We start from the raw sequence: 22,615 nt of genomic DNA, 5'->3' as shown, positions 1-22,615 counted from the left end.
TCTTTGACAAACCTGAGAAAAACAAGCAATGGGGAAAGGATTCCCTATTTAATAAATGGTGCTAGGAAAACTGGCTAGCCATATGTAGAAAGCTGAAACTGGACCCCTTCCTTACACCTTATACTAAAATTAATTCAAGATGGATTAAAGACTTACATGTTAGACCTAAAACCATAAAAACCCTAGAAGAAAACCTAGGCAATACCATTCAGGACATAGGCATGGGCAAGGACTTCATGTCTAAAACACCAAAAGCAATGGCAACAAAAGCCAAAATTGATGAATGGGATCTAATTAAGCTAAAAAGCTTCTGCACAGCAAAAGAAACTACCATCAGAGTGAATAGGCAACCTACAGAATGGGAGAAAATTTTTGCAATCTACTCATCTGACAAAGGGCTAATATCCAGAATCTACAATGAACTCAAACAAATTTACAAGAAAAAAACAAACAACCCCATCAAAAAGTGGGTGAAGGATATGAACAGACACTTCTCAAAAGAAGACATTTATGCAGCCAAAAGACACATGAAAAAATGCTCATCATCACTGGCCATTAGAGAAATGCAAATCAAAACCACAATGAGATACCATCTCACACCAGTTAGAATGGCGATCATTAAAAAGTCAGGAAACAACAGGTGCTGGAGAGGATGTGGAGAAATAGGAACACTTTTACCCTGTTGGTGGGACTGTAAACTAGTTCAACCATTGTGGAAGTCAGTGTGGCGATTCCTCAGGGATCTAGAACTGGAAATACCATTTGACCCAGGCATCCCATTACTGGTATATACCCAAAGGATTATAAATCATGCTGCTACAAAGACACATGCACACGTATGTTTATTGCAGCACTATTCACAATAGCAAAGACTTGGAACCAACCCAAATGTTCAACAATGATAGACTGGATTAAGAAAATGTGGCACATAAACACCATGGAATACTATGCAGCCATAAAAAATGATGAGTTCTTGTCCTTTGTAGGGACATGGATGAAGCTGGAAACCATCATTGTCAGCAAACTATCACAAGGACAAAAAACCAAACACCGCATGTTCTCACTCATAGGTGGGAATTGAACAGTGAGAACACATGGACACAGGAAGGGGAACATCACACACCAGGGCCTGTTGTGGGGTGGGGGGAGGGGGGAGGGATAGCATTAGGAGATATACTTAATGTTAAATGATGAGTTAATGAGTGCAGCACACCAACATGGCACATGTATACATATGTAACTAACCTGCATGTGTGCACATGTACCCTAAAACTTAAAGTATAATAAAAAAATTTAAAAAAAAGAAAAATACATTCACTGAAATGGAGAACTCTGTAACTGAGTTTAACAGCATATTAGACACAATAGCCAACAGCATTAATGACTGGAAGCAAAGGGCAAGAGAAAAATGTTGAAATTGAAGTAAAGAGAAGAAGAATAAAAGAAAAAGAAAAAAGTGTAAGAGATATGTCTATACAGTGAAAATATCTAACATACATATAATTGGAATCCTGGAGGTAGGGGGAAATAGAAAGGCAATTTTGAAAAAGCAATATTTGAAGAGAAAATGGGTGACAATATTCAGAATTTGATGAAAAATGTCAACCCAGATAGTCAACCTATGTAGATACATGTATTTGGCAAATTCCAAATGAGGTAAATATAAAGCAAACCATATTTAAGTACATTATAGTAAATCTTTTAAAAACTAAAAGAGAAAACTGTAAAAGTAGTCTGAGAAGCTAAAACAAACATAAACTTCACAATGGCAAAGATGTAAGCCAGAACACAACAGAATGACATCTTTAAAGTGCTGAAGTAAAATAAAATAATTGCCAACCTAGAATGCTATATACAGCTAAAGAATCTTTCAAAACAAAGACAATATAAGGTGGTTTTCAAACTGCCAAAAGCTGAGAGAATTTATTGCCAGGATTTTTGTGCAAAAACAAGTTGAAGGGAATATCTCAGCCAGAGAGAAAGTAATCCCAATTTGAAATGCTGAAATACGGAAATAAATGAAGAGAAACAAAAGATAGATATGTGAATAAATGTAAATAAATACCATGCGTCACTTTACTTTGTTTTGCTGAGCTCACAGAGAACTTGGATCCTATCTTATTCTTAACCAAGACTTCCTGTTTAGCCCTCTCTGATTCTTCCCACCCAATGCCTTCTTAGTCTAAGCATTTGTTCCTTCTGCCATATTCCCTAAGCAATGATTAAGTGTTTGAATTCTTAACCTAAGGTTACTTGATTCAAAGTTCAGCTCCATCCCTTACAAAATCTAGATCTATTAATTAATATACATCTAGGGATAGTTGCATATGCTCTTGGTATCTCAGTTTCCTTATCTATAAAATAGGTATATAATATTATCAACCTGATAGCGTTTGCTGTGCTGTGAGCTATTATCCCAAAACTTCGTAAGGCATCTGGCGCATAGAAGCCATCCAATAAATCTTAACATTATTATTCTAATCATATTTTTCTCTCCCACTGTTTCAATGTATCTATATACATTTGTTCTATCATACTTGATATCTTAATTTGAAATGAATAATATATTTTATTTAAATTTCCATATCTGACTTTCTAGTTTGCTTCATGCATCCTGTATTATTTTGGTGTTTTAGAATATTAGCAAATAATTCTGTTGTAGTATACCCATTTAAAAATACCGTAAAGTATTCTAAAGCAGTATTTTGGATAGACTTGCACTGTTTAAGAAACAATGATATGTACTCCTTACAGATATCGTTGTTTCTGACAAATTAAATTTTTTTCTCTGAAATGAGGAGGGTGAAGACCACCTGGTGACCATCAAGCCGGTCATCCGAGACAAAAAATTCCTTACTTGAGTAATTTAGAAGTAATTAGGTTTCCCTATTATCTAAAGTCGGCACCTAGTTCCAGGCCTCTTTTCAACTTAAAATTTATAAGTAACTAGAATTTCTATATATCTCTGGAATGCATGCATGCCTAAACTCATGCTACGTTCCGACATTAAGGCACCAAAATGTCTGCAAATGTAATCGTTTAACATGCATATTACCCTTAAGCTCCCGCTTTAAGGTCCATAAATACCCCTAAGGAAAAATCCACTGTGGCATGCTCAGTCCTCCCCTGCTGAGATGTCCTGCTGCACTCTCCTGCAGCATTCTTTCTTTCTAATAAAACTTTATTTTTAAAAGCCTATACTGTTGTTGCTAAATTTTTCTAATCAACCCATGAGTTGACCACTTTCTGAGGCCAGGGCTCTTACACCTAACACAGCATGAAATTGTTTTAATCATTTTGACTTACCAACATTGGTGAACGTTTCTTCTCTGCTACTATTGCAAAAATTCCTGATATAATATACTGAGAACAAAAAGAGGCATACATAAGAATATTTTCATTATCATACAAGAGATTCTCAGAACTTTAATAACATTCATGAAGCCCATCCAAAGAGTAGTTGAAGTTTAAGAGGAATTTGGCTGAAATACCAAAATTGCTGTTGTAGTTCTGTGGTAGCCCCTGGAAAAATCACCCAGCTGTAAATCCAATGGTTCTTTAGTATATAGAGAATCATTACTGGATTACTGTGATGCTTGTATTTGGCATAAAATACAGGGATATTTTTAACATGATTTTATAGCATGGAGGGTAAATAAAAACCTGGTTTTATTTAATAACTTCTTACTGAATATATGAGTTTTATTGCTAGAAAATATATGTTGTTATAATTTGGTGAGTTCATGTTCACAGATGTTCAATATAATGTTATTGAAAAATATTTTACTAACCAGAAACAGCACTGAAAATAGTTCATCTGCAGTTTAATTTTTGAAATGCAAGTGTCATGTATTAGCTTCCGAATGTAGTTTATACTGAATATTCTATTATTTTCTGGCACTGGTTGGAAGGACAATAGTTTTCAGTGCATCAATAATTGATTTTTTTTCCATTGGTGTAAACTGCATGTGTGTATGCAGTTTTTAAATGACATTATATGATTATCTAGTCTGTAATGAGGGGAGCAGAGCATGTTCCTTTCTCAGAAAATGGGGCCTCTGAAAATTCACAGTAAATAGTGTTAGAGACAGATAATAAACAAATGAACAACATATAGAGAAGAGATTTTCATGTCATATTAAAATATGAAGTAAATAAAACAACGATATGATAAAGGGTATGCTGAGGGTGAAATTCAAGAGGTTTTTCAAAAAGGTTTCTCAGAAAAGATGATATTTAAGCTGTGATTTGCATGACAATAAGCATCAAGACTTGAGGGTGCAGCATCTCAAGGAGAGAAAACAGCTACTGCAAAGGATCTAAGCCTCTGTGCAAGAGTAGCTGCCTCTGGGAAGCCTCCCTCCTTTCTTCCAGTTGCGGTGACCATCTGTGTCAAGCATCTATGATCTGTGTTTCTATAGTAACACTCAAATATGTTGAAAAAAATCGTACACACATTTGTTTGCCTCTTTATATCCTTAGTTCAAAATGGAATTTAGATGACTTGCATAAGTGCATATACTAGGTTTAAAAATTAGTGAATAGAAGTAATTAATATGTAAAGACACTAGGGATAAGGGTAAATAACTGGCTGAGGTTGGGGGTAATTTTAACCAGTGAAATTGTATTGTGGGTCCCTGAATAATCAATAAGGCTAGATAAAACTAATCTTCACTTGTGACTCTGTGATGACTGGTGGCTTCCTTACTGCATGGTCACATAATAATAATATGACATAAAAATGTATTTAACCCATGTGTGGCTTATCCACATTGGGTAACCAATGCTCTCAGTGTGCTAGTTTCCCATCACAACTTTGAGGCCAGGCCCACTTAATCACTATCAGAATGAAAACACACACCGCACTTGCTCTACCAGCTACTGCCATATTGTTATTATTCTTTATGCAGGAAAATTCAATGAAGAGTTATCTAAACTTACTATCTTGTCTTCCAATTATTTCTTAAGCCCACTCCAATCAGGTTTTCAATTCTACCTTGCCAATGAACCTCTTTTTGTCAAGATCATTCATTACCTCAATGTTATAAAATCTAATGACAATTTTGGATCTTGTCTTATCTAACTTGGCCTAATCCATAGTCTTCAAGAGTTGATTGCTCCTTTTTTCTTGAATCTACTTTCCTCAGTTGACTTCCAATATAGCATACTCTCTTATTTTTCTCTTTTTCAATTGTCTTTGCCCTTCCCTTCTCTTCAATCTGAATTCCTGATGCTGTAGGTACACCAGGTCTCAAGACTTGGTCCTTTACTCTATCCCATCTACACAATTGAGATCCCTTCTTGATAATTTCTTGTTTTCTTACGTACTAAATACCATCAATATGACAATAATCTCACACTTATATTTCTCTCTCAAACTCCAGACTCATATACAGATAGGCACTTGACATCTCTACCTGGTGTCTAAAAAAGATTTCAAACCCAATGTGTCCCATATTGAACCGTGAAATTCTACCCTCTTCGAACCACCTCTACTCATAGTCTTACTCATTTTAGACAACGTCAAATCCATTCTTCTAATTACTTGAGGAAATATTTTGGGGTCTTATTTATTTCTCTTTTTCCCCTTTCACATCTCAGATACAATCCATCATGAAATTTTATGGTCTCTATTATCAAAGTATATCCTAAACAAACTACTTTTTGTTTTGCTCCCTCCCTGGTTTGAGCCACTATCATCTCTCATGGATAACTGTAATGAGATTTTAGGAGGTCTCCTTGCTTTGACCTTTGCTCCATTATAATTTCTTAGTGATCTTTAAACTTAAGTCAGATCATGTCATTCCTCTGTTCAGCATCCTACAATGGCTGTCAATGATATTCATACATGCAATGATCACAGATCCTTAGATTATCATGTCTTCTATCATACAGCTGACCTCCTTTTCTACCAATTTTCCCTTAGCTGAATTTGCTCCATCCAAACTGGCCTCTTCTTTAGTAAACACTCTAGGATTGTTCTTAGACTAAGACCTGTTCTCCTTGTCACTCTTCCTCCAGATATCCAGTGGCTTATTACTTCACTCCTTCAAGTCTTAACTCAAATGTTTTCTTTTCAATGAGGCTTGGACATTGTATAAAAATTGTAACCTGCCGGGCATGGTGGCTTACACCTGTAATCCCAGCACTTTGGGAGGCTGAGGCAGGTGGATCACTTGAGACCAGGAGTTTGAGACCAGCCTGGCCACCATGGTGAAGCCCCGTCTCTACTAAAAATATAAAAATTAGCTGGGCCTAGTGGTGGGCACCTGTAATTCCAGCTACTCGGGAGGCTGAGGCAGGAGAATCGCTTGAACCTGGGAGGTGGAGGTTGCAGTGAGCTGAGATCAGGCCACTGCACTCCAGCCTGGATGACAGAGCAAGACTCTGTCTCAAAAAAAAAAAAAAAAATTGTAACCTGCACTAACCTCATGCTTCTTTACCCTCCTCTGTATTTTATTATTTTCCCACAGTACTTTTAAATATTTATGATGTATAACATGATGTTTTGATATATGTATATTTTGTGAAATGATTACCATAATCAAACCAACATATACATCAACTCACATAGTATTTTTCTGGGGGGTGAGAACATTTAAGATCTACTCTCTTAGCATTTTTCAAGTGTATAATACCTTATTAACTGTAGTCATAATGGTGTAAAATAGATGTCTAGAGCTTATTCTTCCTGTTTAGCTGAAACTTCTTACATATTGACCAATATGTCCCCTAAGTGCCAGACCCTGACAACCGCCATTCTACTTTATGCTTTTATGAATTTCACTTCTTTAGATTCCATATATAAGTGAGACCATATGGTGATATGGTTTGGCTGTGTCCCCACCCAAATCTCATCTTGAATTTTATTTCCCATGATCCCCATGTATGGTAGATAATGGAATCATGGGGCAGTTACCCTCATGCTGTTCTCACGATAGTGAGTGAGTTCTCCCAACATCTGCTGGTTTTATAAGGGGCAGCCCCCTTTGCTCAGCACTCACTTCTCTCACCTGCTGCCATGTAAGATGTGCCAGTTTTGCCTTCTGTCATAATTGTAAGTTTCCTGAAGCCTCCCTAGCCATGAGGAACTCTGTCAATTAAACCTCTTTTTTCTATAAATTACTCAGTCTTGGGTATTGTATTAGTTCATTTTCTCGCTGCTGATAAAGACATACCTGAGACTGGGCAATTTACAAAAGAAAGAGGTTTAATCCACTTACAGTTCCATGTGGCTGGGGAGGCCTCACAATCATGGCAGAAGGCAAGAAGGAGCAAGTCACGTCTTATGTGGATGACAGCAGGTAAAGAGAGAGATTGGGCAGGGAAAATCCCCCTTATAATACCATCAGGTCTTGTGAGACTTACTCGCTATCACGAGAACAGCACAGTAAAGACTTGCCCTCATGATTCAATTACCTCCTGCCAGGTCCCTACCACAACACATAGGAATTCAAGATGAGATTTGGATGGGGACACAGCCAAACCATATCATTCCACCCTGGTCCCTCCAAAAGCTCCTGTCCTTACATTTCAAAACTAATAGTGCCTTTGCAACAGACACTCAAAGTCTTAACTCATTTCAGCATTAACTCAAAAGTCCACAGTCCAATGTCTCATCTAAGACAAGGCAAATCCTTTCTGCCTATGAGCTTATAAAATCAAAATCAAGTTAGTTATTTCCTAGATACAATGGAGGTACAGGCATTGAGTAAATACAGCCATTCCAAGTGGGAGAAATTGACCAAAACAAAGGGGCTACAGGCCCCATGCAAGTCCAAAATCCAGTAGGGCAGTCAAATCTTAAAGCTCCAAAATGATCTCCTTTAAGTCTATGTCTCATATCCAGGTCATACTGAAACAGGAAGTGGGTTCCCATGGTCTTGGGCAGCCCTGCCTGTGTGACTTTGCAGGGTAAAGCCTCACTCCTGGTTGCTTTCACAGGCTGGTGTTGAGTGTCTCTGTCTTTTCCAAGTGCAGAGTGCAAGCTGTCAGTGGATCTACCATACTGGGTCTGGAGGACAGTGGACCACTTCTCACAGCTCCACTAGATGGTACCCCAGTAGGGACCCTGTGTGGGGGCTCCCACCCCATATTACCCTTCTGCATTGCCCTAGCAGATGTTCTCCAAGAGTGCCTCACCACTGCAGCAAACTTCTGCCTGGACATCCAGGCATTTTGATACATTTTCTGAAATCTAGGTGGAGGTTTCCAAACCTCAATTCTTGACTTCTGTGCACTCACAGAAGGCTTGGGGCTTGCACTCTCTGAAGCCATTGCTCAAGCTCTACGTTGGCCCCTTTCAAACACAGCTGGAATGGCTGGGATGCAGGACACCAAGTCCCTAGGCTGTACACGGCACGGGGACCCTGGGCCTTGCCCATGAAGCCATTTTCTCCTAGGTCTCCAGGCCTGCGATGGGAGGGGCTGCCGTGAAGACCTCTGACATGTCCCTGAGACATTTTCCCATTGTCTTGGGGATTAACATTTGGTTCCTCATTACTTGGCAAATTTATGCAGCTGGCTTGAATTTCTCCTCAGAAAATGGATTTTTGTTTTCTATTGCATTGTCAGGCTGCACATTTTCTGAACTTTTATGCTCTGCTTATCTTATAAAACTGATTACTCTCAGTAAATTTTTGCTGAGTGAATGAACTAAAATATTTTTGGGAGATAGATATTACTGAGAAGTGTGTGGGAAAATGGAAGGAGGAATATTTTACTCTGTGTTGTAAGACATAATATAAATTCCTTAGAAATCCCTGTTGAGGCCGGGTGTGGTGGCTCACGCCTGTAATCCCAGCACTTTGGGAGGCCGAAGCAGGTGGATCACAAGGTCAGGAGTTCGAGACCAGCCTGACCAACATGGTGAAACCCTGTCTGTACTAAAAATAGAAAAAATTAGCCAGGTGTGGTGGCATGTGCCTGTAATCCCAGCTACTCGGGAGGCTGAGGGAGGAGAATTGCTTGAACCTGGGAAGTGGATGTTGCAGTGAGCTGAGATTGCGCCATTGCACTCCAGCCTGGGCAACAAAGTGAGACTCCATCTCGAAAAAAATAAATAAATAAAGGAAATCCCTGTTGAATTCTTTCAAATTCCTCTTGGGCCAATAATACCCTGATCTCTCTTCTTTTCTCCTTTGTGGAACTACTTTTAATAGTTCCTTCTATTGCCCCAGAAATGAAGTTCTGGCTCTCAGATTGCCTATATTATTGGGAAACATGAGCTTTATAAGTAAGCTGAGCACTCATTAACCACTTACTATTTGTCTAAAATACCCTTTTGGAACCTTACCATTCTTTGATCCCCAATGTTTACTCAACTAAATAAACTCTTTGTATGAAAGAATTTTATAAATAAATTTACCACTTTAAAATATCTTCAAAGATACAAGACTGAATTCTTTGACAGCAGGGATTATACATTTTCACAGATGGCATCTCTAGCACATTGCCTGGCCACAGAAGCAGTCATTAAATATATTGAATGAATAAATAAATGCTCATCAGAAAAATAATTTACTCACAATTAAGGATGCCAAAAATGGGAATCCTGATATAAAGACTATAGGCAAGTAGATTGTTGAAAATGAAGTGGATTGATTAATATATAAATGTATCCAGGTTTTTCCCAGAGCACTGTGGATCAGACCAATAATTATTTGAGCAGCCTATAAGAAAAGAATGTCAGAATCAATGACACAATACATATATTTTAAGAGAGTTACAAATTAGGTGATAGAAAGGGAAGGGAGGGAGTATATCTTCCATGTTTCTGAATCTCAGGAGTCTCTGCTACTATTCTTGTTCAGCCCTCAAAATTATCCAAAAACTGGGGAGAAGCCAAGGTGATAGAAGAAGGTAGCAGCCATAAAAGTGCTTAGAATTGCTACATGTAGCTCACATATGGATTATTCATGAGGGTTTTTAGTAACTAGTAGATGTATGGTGGCTTTCAGGCAAATGAAGGTGTTCTAGTGGCATGTTTATGGGCAAAGTCAGCAAAATACATGGATCCAGCTCCTTTCTCTGATGCATATTTTACCATACCTATCAATCAGTTAATATAAAAATGTTTTTTTGTGATAGCAATTTTGATTTTAATACCATGGGGTGGGAAGAACACTTGCAATCAGTCCTGCTGAATCCTAAGATTCTGGCCCCTGTGATCTTAGGCACTTTCTTGAACCATACTATCTTATAGTTTGGTTTTTGAGCTCACTCAAATCCCCAATAATTAGGCTGTATTATGCAAAAATATGTAGCATACTAGGTTTGGTTGGGGGAAAAGAGTAGATAGTGGTCCAAAATATCAACTTCCTTGAGATAAATGTAGAGAAAGAGCATTGAGAGCATCATGCTATGAGATGATCAATGTCCACAAAGCCCTATGATCTAGATTATCTCTTGACTATGACCCCGACCTTGCCATCTCCTTTAGGACCCAGTCTCAGCTTTATTTCAAGCTCTTTATAGATACACACAGACAAAGGGAAAATCACAGCAGTAGGATTGCTGGGACTCAGTTTATCAACTCTCTCCCATTGGGTAACTGAGATAGAGGAATCAATGTCTCTTTCCTTAAATATTTGGGATCTGCAACACTAAAACCATTTATCTACTCAAGTAGCAATGAATCTTACCCCCAACATTCTGGTTTCTTCTTTCAACACAATGTGAGATGATGGCATGTTATCCAAAATATGGTGTAGACATTAGAAAGGATGAATGGAATCTATCTCTAAAAGGCAACATAGAAAAAATAAACATAGTGATTTTAAAAATAATGATCTCAGATAAGCACTTAAAGGTCATTGAGAACCCTATTATTGTTGTCTTTAATTTTTAAATAATGAAACCGTTCCCTGAAATAGGTATTTAAAATTAATCAATTGATATGCTCTCTTGGACTTGGCTAACCTCCTGGCAATTCTAATTGTCCTATTAGATTTTATACATTTTTACCAATTTTAAATGACATCCTGTGGGTCCTTAGGATGCTAAGATGCAGACAGCATGATTTAATATGGCTTGTTTAAGCAAAATAGAACATGAGTGAGCTCACGTAATCACTGGGAAGGGTGGGCTTTTCAAATAATGCCAGAGACAAATCGCTGATCAAAACTGAGGAGGAAGTGCTCTTGCCATTTCCTGCCCCAGAACTCTGTTGTAGAACTGGCATCATGATAAAACCTTCCCTGTCTCCTGGACCATCATCTGTCCAATTGATGCCTACTGTAGGGTCTCTTTTGTTGTTCTCTCCTAAATCAAACTTTAGTGCAAGAATGTGTAATTGGCAGAACCTAGATCAAATGCCTGCACTTTGATTTCAAGGGAGGCAAGGGAATATAATTTTTTGGATTCCATTTTGGGAAAGGTAGCTTTTACAACTTAGTGACCAATAAAAAAGTAGGGAAGATGTTTAACACATGGCAGCCATGAATGTTTAAAAGATGGCAGCCACAAATTATCTCTATGACTTCGCTATTGTGGACACCATTTCGGGTATGTGGCCCACTCACCTCTGTTTCATGCTTGTCATCTGTAGGAATTATTCCCTTATTGTACTAACTGGAAGAGAGGTGGGGAATCTGTCTCATGTTGGATCCATCAGTGTCACTTTCCCAGGAATTGTATATTTAGAACTTAGATATTATAACCTTAGTCTGGGTTTGCTTCTAGATGAGATTATATAAACTCTTGAAATGAAGAACATTAATGTGTTCTACCGCATAAGCTGAGAAGACGTCCAGAAAAATCAAAAATAAAAAATAGACCAAGAGAACTACTGGAGTTCCTAATAACTTTCAATTTCCTAGTTATAGTCCTTTTCTGAAGCTGAGATGTCTTCCTGCCCTTGGAAAATACATGTTTCTTTGTTTTGCTTAAGCTAGCAAGAGTTGTTTTCTGTTACTTGCAGCCAAAGTCTTTTTAAATTATTGATTTGTCTTTCTTATAACTCTTGCCCTATGGCTTTGAGAATTTACTCTTTAGATTTTACAATATCTGATGGATCTTTGTTCATTACCTAGTTTAGATTTTTTCTCAATATTTTGCCAATAGCCAACTCTGAAGTCTAAGATCTTGGTTTCAAAATCTTTACTTATATTATTTTTCTTTCTGATTTACATCATCCACTAATTCCTAAGGATCAGTTACCAAATAGATGTACCAATGACACATGAAACTAAGAAAATGGAGCATAGTGTTGTGAAACAAGTGGATGTAGACTTGAGTTCAAATCTTGTCTATATTGACTGCTAACTGTATAATTGGTACTACTTTTAGACTAGTAACAGTTGTCTATATTAATTACTAATGTTAAGTTCTACTTAAGATTTCAGAGAATTAGTTTTCTAATCCCACAGAGTTGTTTTGGGAAGCAAATAATAGGAACTGGCACAAAGTCAAATGCCAATAATGTTTTTTTTCCTGTTTCTCTCCCCAGTTACTTGTATCAGATTCCCGATTCCCCTATAGTTTTGGACACTACCTTTGGTTTCTTTTCCAGATTTTATTAGAAACAACCTCACTGGTTATTTGTGGGCAGCAAGCCACCCAGGTGCCAAGGCAAGAGACTGAAGGCACAAGCTGTTCCAGTATAATAAAGAAAATACTTAAAATAAGAATAGTTATATTAGACATAGAATATAGATATGATTATCTATGAATATTACTAATCATTAGTTTATAGCATTATTCTTTATTCCAATATTATAATAATCTTTGTTCTACAACTATAACCTAGGAAAAAACAGGCTATACAGAGGTAGGAGCTGAAGGGACACGGTGAGAAGTGACCAGCAGTGTGAGCCCTCTGTCATGCCCGGACAGGGCCACTAGAGGGCTCCCTGGTCTAGCGGTAATGCCAGTGCTTGGGAGGGCTCCCATTACTTAGCCGACCTTGGTCTAGCGGTAGCGCCAGTGCCTCGGAAGGCACCCGCTACTTAGCAGACCTGGAAAGGGAGTCTCCCTTTCCCAGGAGGAGTTAAAGAAGACTGCTCCACCACCTCTTGGGGAAGGCCTGACATAAGTCAGGCCTGCCCACAGCCATGCGGAGGCCTAAACGTTTCCCTGTGATGCTGTGCTTCAGCGGTCACGCTCCTGGTCCACTTTCATGTTCCACTCTGTACACCTGGCTCTGCCTTCTAGATAGCAGTAGCAGAATTAGTGAAAGTATTAAAGCCTTTGATCTTTCTGAGAAGAGCATAGAAGAAATAATGACGTAAGCTGTCCTCTCTCTCTCTGCCTCGGCTACCTAAAAGGGAAAGGCCCCCTGTGGACACATGACTCACGTGACCTTATCAATCACTGGAGATGACTCACACTCCTTACCCTGCCCCTTTTGCCTTGTATCCAATAAATAGCACGGTCAGGCATTCGGGGCCACTACCGGTCTCCACGCCTTGGTGGTAGTGGTCCACCGGGCCCAGCTGTCTTTTCTTCTATCTCTTTGTCTTGTGTCTTTATTTCTACAATCTCTTGTCTCTGAACACGAAGAGAAAAACCCACAGGCCCTGTAGGGCTGGACCCTACAGGTTATTTCACACCATTCCTTTGAATTATTCCCTTGAGTTACAATTTGCTACAAAATAGCAAAATATGAAACCACCCAATCACCACAGCAAAGGAACCTAAAAGCTTAAATCCAGCCTCTATAATATGACCACAGTGGCATTTCTAAAACAGAAATCACATGTAGGAATCACTTGCTTAAATCATTCTACCACAAAGACACATGCACTTGTATGTTCATTGCCATGCTATTCACAATGGCAAAGACATGGAATCAACCTAAATACCCATCAAAAGTGGACTAGATAAATATGACACATATGCACCATGGAATACTACGCAGCCATAAAAAAGAACAAAATCATGTCCTTTGCAGCAACATGAATGGAGCTGGAAGTCATTATCCTAAGTAAATTAATGCAGGAACAGAAAACCAAATACTGCATGTTCTTACTTATGTGAGCTAAACATTGAGTACACATGAACACGAAGAAGGGAACAATAGACACTAGGCCCTACGTGATGGTGGATGGTGGGAGGAGGTGAAGATAGAAAATCTACCTATTGGGCTGGGCGCGGTGGCTCACTCCTGTAATCCCAGCACTTTGGGCGACCGAGGCAGGGAAATCATGAGGACAGGAGTTCAAGACCAGCCTGGCCAACATGGTGAAACCCCGTCTCTACTAAAAATACAAAAAATTAGTTGGGCATGGTGGCAGGCATCTGTAATCCCAGCTACTTGGGAGGCTGAGGCAGGAGAATCACTTGAACCCAGGAGGCGAAGATTGCAGTGAGCTGAGATTGTGCCACTGTACTCCAGCTGGGGTGACAGTGTGAGATTCTGTCTCAAAAAAAAAAAAAAAAATGGAAATCTACCCTTCAAGTACTATGCTTATTACCTGGGTAATAAAACAATCTGTATACCAAACCCCTATGACATGCAGTTTACCCATGTAACAAACCTGGACATGTTAAAATAAAAGTTGGAAAGAAAAAAAAAATCTTTCAATGGCTCCTTGTTGTCTTCGGGCCACAGTACACATTTCTTTGTGTGGCACATTGGAGCCAGGTATATTTGGCCTACGCTTCTTTTCCCCACACAGCACTCCATCCATTCCTGACCGCTGACATTTCCACTACCATGTGATATTTAAGTACCTTACGGTTTTTAAGTGCCTTCCCATATACATCATTGCTGCTGCAAAATCTCACAGTGTCACAGTATCTGGCTCTAGCAATGAGTTTGCACATTGTTGGAAAACAATAATTGCTTGCAGAATCCTTTCTACCCATTTTGGGTATCTTGTGCCTTGAGTTTTGCATTAGAGATTATATAAACAGAAACTCATATTTTGGATGATAGGAATGGTTGATTTCCAAGAACAGTGATTTAAGAGTTTCCCTGATTGTGTATTCCCTCTCCTGGCTGATGTGTTACCAGGAAATGCATGATACATTACCACATTACATATAAATGGGTAGATTTGTTTATACCAGTCATGAAACATGTTTGGGAAGTTCAGCCTTAGAGCATAGGTTCTTTGGCATATATTGAATTAGTTTTGGGCAGCCTTGGAAGGTTACCCCAAAGACACATACTGTCTTTCTCCATAGCAGATGAACCCAAGGAGATAGAACAGACTTGACTGAGACATGCGGCAGGTACTAAAAAGTCTTGAGAAAGCAAACTTCGGTTTCAATGTTAAGGATCAAATTGAATTTATACACGCAGACAATATGAATTTCAAGAGGTGATTCTCAGAAGAGCCACTTTTCACACGAGGACTCTGTGGCCTGCTCCAGAGGAGCAGCAGCAGAATCTACTTATATAATCCTGGTTAAGGATTCTCCCTACTAAAGCTTTGTAGGTCAGCCAGGAAAGGGAATACACACAATCAGGGAAACTCTTAAGTTACTGTTCTTGGAAATCAACCATTCCTATCATCCAAAATATGAGTTTCTGTTTATATGATCTCTAGCGCAAAACCCAAGGCGCATCTCCTAAGCTAAAAAGAATATAGAAAGATGGTAAAAGATGGAAAGTAAGAGTCATTATTGCCACAACCATGACCCTGGGATCCCCAATTCACTACACTATCTCCATATTCTCCTCCTGTGAATTAGCCAATTTATTTTTACATGAGAGGATGCTGGGTGTGTCAAACAGGTCACTTATTGAAAACACACATTGGAAGAAAAGGTATTGAGAGAAATACGTGAAAAGTGCCACAGAGTATTAATTAAGGCTCTTTCCAACTGGAAGTGGTTTGGAAAACACTGTGACTATGGGGTCGTGGGGAACACCTGACCCTCAGCAGGTGCTAGTTTTATTCCCAGCGCCAGTGCAAATCCAACCAGGGATCCCTACACTCACGCGTGGGCCAACAGAGTGTGATCTGGCAGTCAACTTCCTCAATTCGGGGCCTGGCAGCCCGGGAAGCCCGGTGGGCGCTTCCTCTGTGGCGCCCCTCACCCTGCCTCGCGGGGTTCTAACGTCCAAGAGCGGGGCTGTCCGAGAGACCCGCGCGGACACCTGAGGCGCGGTGGGGCTCCCATGGCTCCGCGGAGCCTGCAGGCTCCCAAGACGAGGGTGGGGTGGCGGCTGACAACAATGTCGCCCTTTCCTGGCTGTGTGGGCATCATCCTCTGTCCCTGGGCCTGGCACACCCAGGAGGAAGAGGCTGTGCTTGATCTGTCGGCGGACTGATCACGTGGTGGCCCCACTGCTAACCCCAGACACACCCCCGCTTAGAAGCAGCATCGTTGTCAGAAGCTCGTTGCCACTTAGAATCCTCTGCAAGATGTGGTGGGTACAGCACTGCACTTAACTCCTTTGGTCCTCAGTTTATTCTTTTGTAGAGTGGAGATGATACCCGCTCAGGTACCTCATACGCTTTTGCTGCAGAACTTTGAAAACCAAAGATGTTTTACAAACACATTCCACTGCGATTACAAACATATTCCACTGCAATAACCGGGTGCATATATGTCCGTCATGCTGAACCTGACAGTTTGAGTTGTATATTCAGTGTTTAACAACTATCCTCAACACATAGTAGGAATAAATGAATGATTGCAAGGTTTTGTCTAATTTATTAAAGTGTTAGCATCAGCTGGCTAATTATAAGTAATAGATGACAGTCATGTTTGTTGAACTCTTTTATGTTTGCCGTTTTTATGATCAATGAATTTAGCAAATTTCCACTGAGTGCCAGTATGTGCTAGGCATTGTTCTCAATGCTGGGGATACCGTAGTGAACAAAACAGATGAAATTCTAATAATAAGGAAAACAATAATAAGATTCATAAGGAAAATTTATAGCATGTTAAGAATAATGAGAGCTAAGGAGAATAATAAAGTATGAAAGGGAGGTGGCGTCAATGGAAATGTAAATGAGGGGAGTCAGGAAAGTCCTCATTACAAAAAAAACTTGCACTCAAATGTTCATAGGAGCATTCTTATATATTCCTAATAGCCAAAAATGAAAACAACCCAAATCCCTATCAACTAATGAATGAACAAACAATATTTGGTATATCCATATAATGTATTATTTGACAATGAAACACAACAAAGTTCTAGTTTATGCTACAGCATGAATAAGCCTTGGAATCATTATGGTAAGTAAAAGAAGCAAGTCACAAAAGACGTTCATATAAAATAGCCCTGGTAGGCAAATCCACAGAGACAGAAAGTAGACCAGTGATTTGCTAATACTGAGGTAAGTGGGTGGAGAATAAGAATTACTCCTAATGGGTTTGGGTCCAAAATTAGGGGGTGTTACTTACACAACTCTGTGAATATACTAAAAGCCACTAAACTATACACTTTAAATAGGTAAATTTTAGGCTGGGCACAGTCGCTCACGCCTGTAATCCCAGCACTTTGGGAGGTGGAGGCGGGCAGATCACGAGGTCAGGAGATCGAGACCATCCTGGCTCTACTAAAAATACAAAAAATTAGTCAGGTGTGGTGGCGGGTGCCTGTAGTCCCAGCTACTCGGGAGGCTGAGGCAGGAGAATGGTGTGAACCCAGGAGGCGGAGCTTTCACTGAGCTGAGATTGCGCCACTGCACTCCAGCCTGGGCAACACAGCAAGACCCCATCTCAAAAACAAAGAAACAAAAAAACCCATAAATAAATAGGTAAATTTTATAATATGTGAATTATATCTCAATGAAACTGTTACAAAAATGAAAGGCAAGATGTGTGCTTTATCTCTTTACTTATGAAATTTTGAAATAATGAACACCCTCCAAGGGTGACTATGATTCTTTTTCTTTTTTTTTTATGGCGGAAGGAGAGATTGGCCTTTTAAATTTTTATGTATTTGCTTTGTTGACCAGTGCGTGGTACATATAGTGTCACTGACTTCCTCTCCCTAGAATATAAGCTCCCTGAAGGCAGGATCTTGTCTCTTCTGTTTAAATCTGTTGCCAGAAGCAAGAATTATGCCTGGTGCAAAGTAGATTGTCAAAAAGTAGTTTATGATGAATGTATGAATAAATGGAGGAGCTACCCTATATTTACATTTGCAGCTCATTCTTTCCGGTATCTCAATTGTGATATCCTGCTCTGTGATCAAAAACAAATATCTTTCAGATCTGCCATGTCATGACTCCCTATCTAGAGCTATTCTTTGTGTTAAACTAGCTCAGGCTCTGAAGCTGGGACCTTGTTCAAGGATGCATGTAAATGGGGTCAAAGATTGGGGCTGCAGTTGCACCTGGTCTCCACTTGCAGGGCAGACTCCCTTGGTGCTGGGTTGATCAGCTAGGAGGAAGGGGCCTCAATTTCTAATTGTACTGTTCAGAGGGGACTTACCTTCTATTTCATTTTCCTGGAGGAGCTGTTATTAAGCAATCTGTCCTTTTGAACGGGGTACTTTTGTCTAGTTTGCACAAAGGCATCTTAGGTGTTAGCAGCCCCTTTTCAGATTATTGGCCCCCAATCTCTACATTTCTTTCAAAATTTCTGGCATCATATCCTTCCTCATTCAGCCTGGATCCCACAGATCCACTAATTATCATCTTATTAAAACCCACAAATGCAAGTTTGCCACCTTGTAATGCCACCTTTTCTGTGTAGGATATTTTAGGGAAACTCTCACAATGGCATGGATAGACACCCAACAAAGATGTCATCTGAAAGTCCAGTGTCTTCATCTGTGCTTCTAATTAAATCGTTGAGTATAATTTGGCCAATTTTGCCTCTGATTCCTGGCAACTCTTAATCCAAACAAGTACTTTATTCATTACCACCCCTCACTCCTAAATGACTGCCTTGTCAATTTTTTCAAAGGAAAGACAAAGGCTCTCATGTTCTTTCTTATCCTTCTCATATGGAGAAATGGATAAAGAACATTTACATTAAAGCTAATTTTTCACTATTTTCTTACTTGATCAGAATTAAGTGTCTTTCCTCTGTTCTAAAGTGTAATCTGTCCCTGTGCTACTAATCTCATGTCCTTCAAAGGGCTTATAAACCTTAATCCATCAATTATCTCTTTCTCCCCAGTATATTCAAATATTACTCCCTGCTTTGTATTTCTTCTCAACCCATACATTTATGCAAGTCTCTCTCACAGTTGTGGTTTCTAGTTCATGAAGGCAGACCAAGCAGATGCTACTTATTCTTCATATGAACTCCAATTCTAAGGAGCACGCTTACAAAAAAAATTCCATTGCCACATTGAAAAATAAGAAGCAACTCTCTTGGTGAACCAGAATCTGTGAATTCCTAAGAGAACAAAAGTATACAGACTAGACTGAAGAAAAAGCACACAATAATAAAGGACCTGCAACAGAAGACTGTTCTAAATGGTGGAAATTTTTGCGCTTCATAAACAAATGGCATATATGTAAATAACACAGATACTCTAATCTTGAATTTGTATCCCCCCAAATTACTTAAGGGGCAAGACGGGGGGAACCCAGTTGCCCATTCCTGGGACAGCGAATGTATAAATGTGCTGGGTGCATGGCACAGACTTTAGGCAGCATTTAAAATCAACTGATAGAGGTACTGATAGCCACACGGATAGATCTTTAAAACTTACTGTTAGGAGGAGCAAAGTTTGTGCATGTAATTTATGGGTGTGTATGAACTTCATGGATTCCAAATACATTCCTACAATAGAATGCCATACATTTTTGGGGAGATACTGACAAATAAAATATGCATGTTTTATAAAGTGGAACAATTGCTCATGGAGGGAGGGAAGGGGGAGTGGGGTATGGAGATCAAAGAAAATTTAAAAAATAGGAAGCATCCTTATAGACACAACAAAACATTTCTAAGATAATTTGCTTAAAATTTGAGTGTGATAAGCCACAGTGTAAAATTATAGGCAAAAATATGTAACGTTTTGGGAGCTGGACTTTCTAGACAAACTAAATCCAGTAGCTATTAATTCATGTAGTCTCAATAACATAAAGATATGGCTAATTGTAATATACCTTCTTCACTTTAGGTAAGCTATGCATGTTTTAATAATATCCAGTGAGAAAGAAATAATTAGAAGTAGTATTTAGAGCTAATAAGCAAAGAAGCCTTCACAAGCAATGGGATTATTTATCATTTATGCGAAGTCTCCTTCTCACAATGAAATAATTTTCTCGAGTTAGCATTTATTACATCATTATCAATTTTAGGTATAGATTCTACTCTAGAAACATGTGCCCATTCATAGAACTTCTCTTGTATGGAAGAATCCCTTAACTCAGGCTGACCATATTCAAACTGAGATAAATTCATGCACAGTTCCTCATGTAGACAAAAATAACCATATTCATCAATTTTAATTTTTATTAATGAAATAGGGGGAAGAGAATACTGAGATGGATTTAATGAAATTACATTTTCCAAGAAGCCTCTTGAACAGAATGAAGTTCTTCATTTGCCACTAAACTTTCCTCCTTGACTGAGCTCACCGATGGTTTCTTTAATATGCAGAGAAAGGATCTCCTTCTGCCATGAACCTGAGGTAAGTTAGATATCAGTAAATTGATCATTAGCACACTCTAAAATAAAGAACTATAGAATTTGGGGTAGAATTTTGGAAATAATTCTAATAGAAGTATTCTCCTCATTGAGATTTTTATTTTATTTTATTTTTAGAGATGAGGTCTCTATCACCCAGCCTGGAATGCAGTGGCACTATCATTGCTCACTGTAACCCTGAATTCCTGGGCACAAGCCCTCCTTCCACCTCCCCCTCCTAAGTAGCTAAGGACTGCAGGGATGTGCCACCACTCCTGGGTAATTTTTTCAACTTTACGCATTTTATTTTATTTTATTTTATTTTATTTTATTTTATTTTATTTTACTTTACTTTACTTTACTTTATTTTATTTTATTTTATTTTATTTTATTTTATTTTATTTTTGTAGAGATGGGGTCTCATTGTGTTCCCCAGGCTGGTCTCAAAATCCTGAGCTCAAGAAATTCCCCTGCTTTAGCCTCTCAAAGTGCTGGAATTATGGGTGTGAACCACCCCACCAGGCGAGATTTTAAAATTAAACCATGTGCTTTTGATACTTTTTAGTTTCTTTCTTTGTCCTCTCTCCCTTTCTCCCTGGTTTCCATCCTCCCTTCTTTTTTGTTTCTATAGATTGAAAGCCAAAGACAATGCTATATGAAAAGACAGTCCCCAAGACAATGATTGATCATAAAGGACATATTGTTTTCTACTCAAACTTGATTACATTATTAAGTATAGCATTGAATAGCTGTCAGTTTAAATTCTATTTAGCTGGAGTAGAAATCTATATGTTCTTATATACCCAATCCATGTTTGTTCTCTATTCAGAGAAGAATTAAGAATAAGACCTCTGTGAGAGTGTGTGTGTGTGTTTTTGTTTACTTTGCTTTTAGGTAGAGCCATATTTTTTTGAGATTTCGAGTTTGAATACCTTTAGATGGAACTTCAGCTCCCCATTTTAATACCTTACTTAAAGAAAATTCATTGAAAGGCAATCAGTGATCCAGATAACAGGATTTCAATACCCTAATTCATCTGGAATTATAGCTAATTCACATGTTTTGAAAAGCAAGTGACTTTTGCAGTACAAATGAAGATGTAGCCTCTGAGTGTCAAGAGAAAGTGGGAAATACAAGAAAAGAAATCTATATGATAAATTCCTCTCCCTCCTAATTCATTTTATCAGTTTAATTCAAAATAGAGATTCCTAAACAAAGCTATTTATAAATTAAGATGGTAAACTTAACAAGGCATATTTATGGAATGATAAGTAAATTGGTGAGGCTGGAGCACAGCATTTATGGGTGTGAGTGGTAGGAAATGAAGTCAAGAAAGTAGATTGGGCTAAATTATTACAGAAATGAATGTTGTGCTAGAATATCAGGCTTTCGTGTGGTAAGTGTTTCCTGTTTAAACTTTCATTTGGGGAGATGAAGAAACAGAGGACAGAATTGAAATACATTTAGGGGATCATGTAAAAAGGATTGTCAAATTGTTTCAATTTGAGAGTATTTCTCAGCTCCCTCGCCAGGGCAGGCAGGTAGATAGATGGTGGTGCTCTTAAATGGAAAAGACAAGGTAATGACTTTGTGGGTGAGAGGATTAGTTCAGTTTTAGATATGTTTTATTTGAGGTGCTTTGGAATCATTCGAATCAAACTCTCTAGAGAGAAGTTGGCAATATGAGCCTAGAGCTCAGTAGAAAGGTCTAGGGTGGAGATTTAACATTTGGATTATTATAAATTTATAGATGGTATACATCTACCAAGCTGTAGGTATATATGGTGTTGCCTATACAAAAACTATAGAGGTACAGTTGGAAAAGTCAAGGGATAGAACAGCAACCTGAAGAGATTAAGTAAGACCCAGGTAAGAAGGCAGGTCAAAGGGTCAAACAGATGAGATTAGAAAGTGGTAAAATGGGGAGGAAGCTTAAATTTCCTAAACCTTTCTACACATGTGGTCTAGGATATATGGACAACTCACTTTCTTCTTTGTGTTAACTGTGGTCTCCTTCTCAGTTGTTTTTATGATCTCATAGATCTCTAAGCCTCGGCCTGTTGAGTGGGTACTGGGGAAAAAGGGCAGGCATATCTTTCACTGAAGTTCTCTGATTTAG

General features: G+C 38.7%; 2 protein-coding genes across 23 annotated transcripts in view; both read right to left on the bottom strand.

Moving 5' to 3' along the window:
- Nucleotides 1–16,009, bottom strand: part of LOC129136426 (membrane-spanning 4-domains subfamily A member 8-like) — a 97,008-nt gene extending 80,999 nt beyond the window's left edge. For 16 of the 17 annotated variants that reach the window (XM_063784096.1, XM_063784110.1, XM_063784095.1 and 13 more), the window contains exons 1-4: nt 15,890–16,006; nt 10,644–10,741; nt 9,528–9,671; nt 3,307–3,363 (exon numbers count right to left, since the gene is read on the bottom strand). In XM_063784096.1, the coding sequence (XP_063640166.1) occupies nt 3,307–3,363; nt 9,528–9,671; nt 10,644–10,691 (249 nt within the window). In that variant the 5' untranslated portion in view covers nt 10,692–10,741; nt 15,890–16,006. Of the gene's footprint in view, nt 1–3,306; nt 3,364–9,527; nt 9,672–10,643; nt 10,742–15,889 lie in introns of all 17 variants that reach the window. The other variant, XM_063784099.1, reaches the window with a different exon arrangement.
- Nucleotides 16,010–20,308: 4,299 nt separating this feature from the next.
- The window catches only part of LOC134807349 (membrane-spanning 4-domains subfamily A member 12-like), a 42,786-nt gene continuing 40,479 nt past the window's right edge, over nt 20,309–22,615 (bottom strand). For all 6 annotated transcript variants that reach the window (XM_063784088.1, XM_063784089.1, XM_063784090.1 and 3 more), the window contains one exon: nt 20,309–20,495. In XM_063784088.1, coding sequence (XP_063640158.1) covers nt 20,459–20,495 — 37 coding nt within the window. In that variant the 3' untranslated portion in view covers nt 20,309–20,458. The remainder of the gene's footprint in view (nt 20,496–22,615) is intronic.

This window comes from Pan troglodytes, chromosome 9 (assembly GCF_028858775.2).
Source record: "Pan troglodytes isolate AG18354 chromosome 9, NHGRI_mPanTro3-v2.0_pri, whole genome shotgun sequence".
Taxonomy (NCBI): domain Eukaryota; kingdom Metazoa; phylum Chordata; class Mammalia; order Primates; family Hominidae; genus Pan; species Pan troglodytes.
Note: the sequence above shows the minus strand (reverse complement) of the source record. Positions and strands in the feature narration are given on the sequence as shown.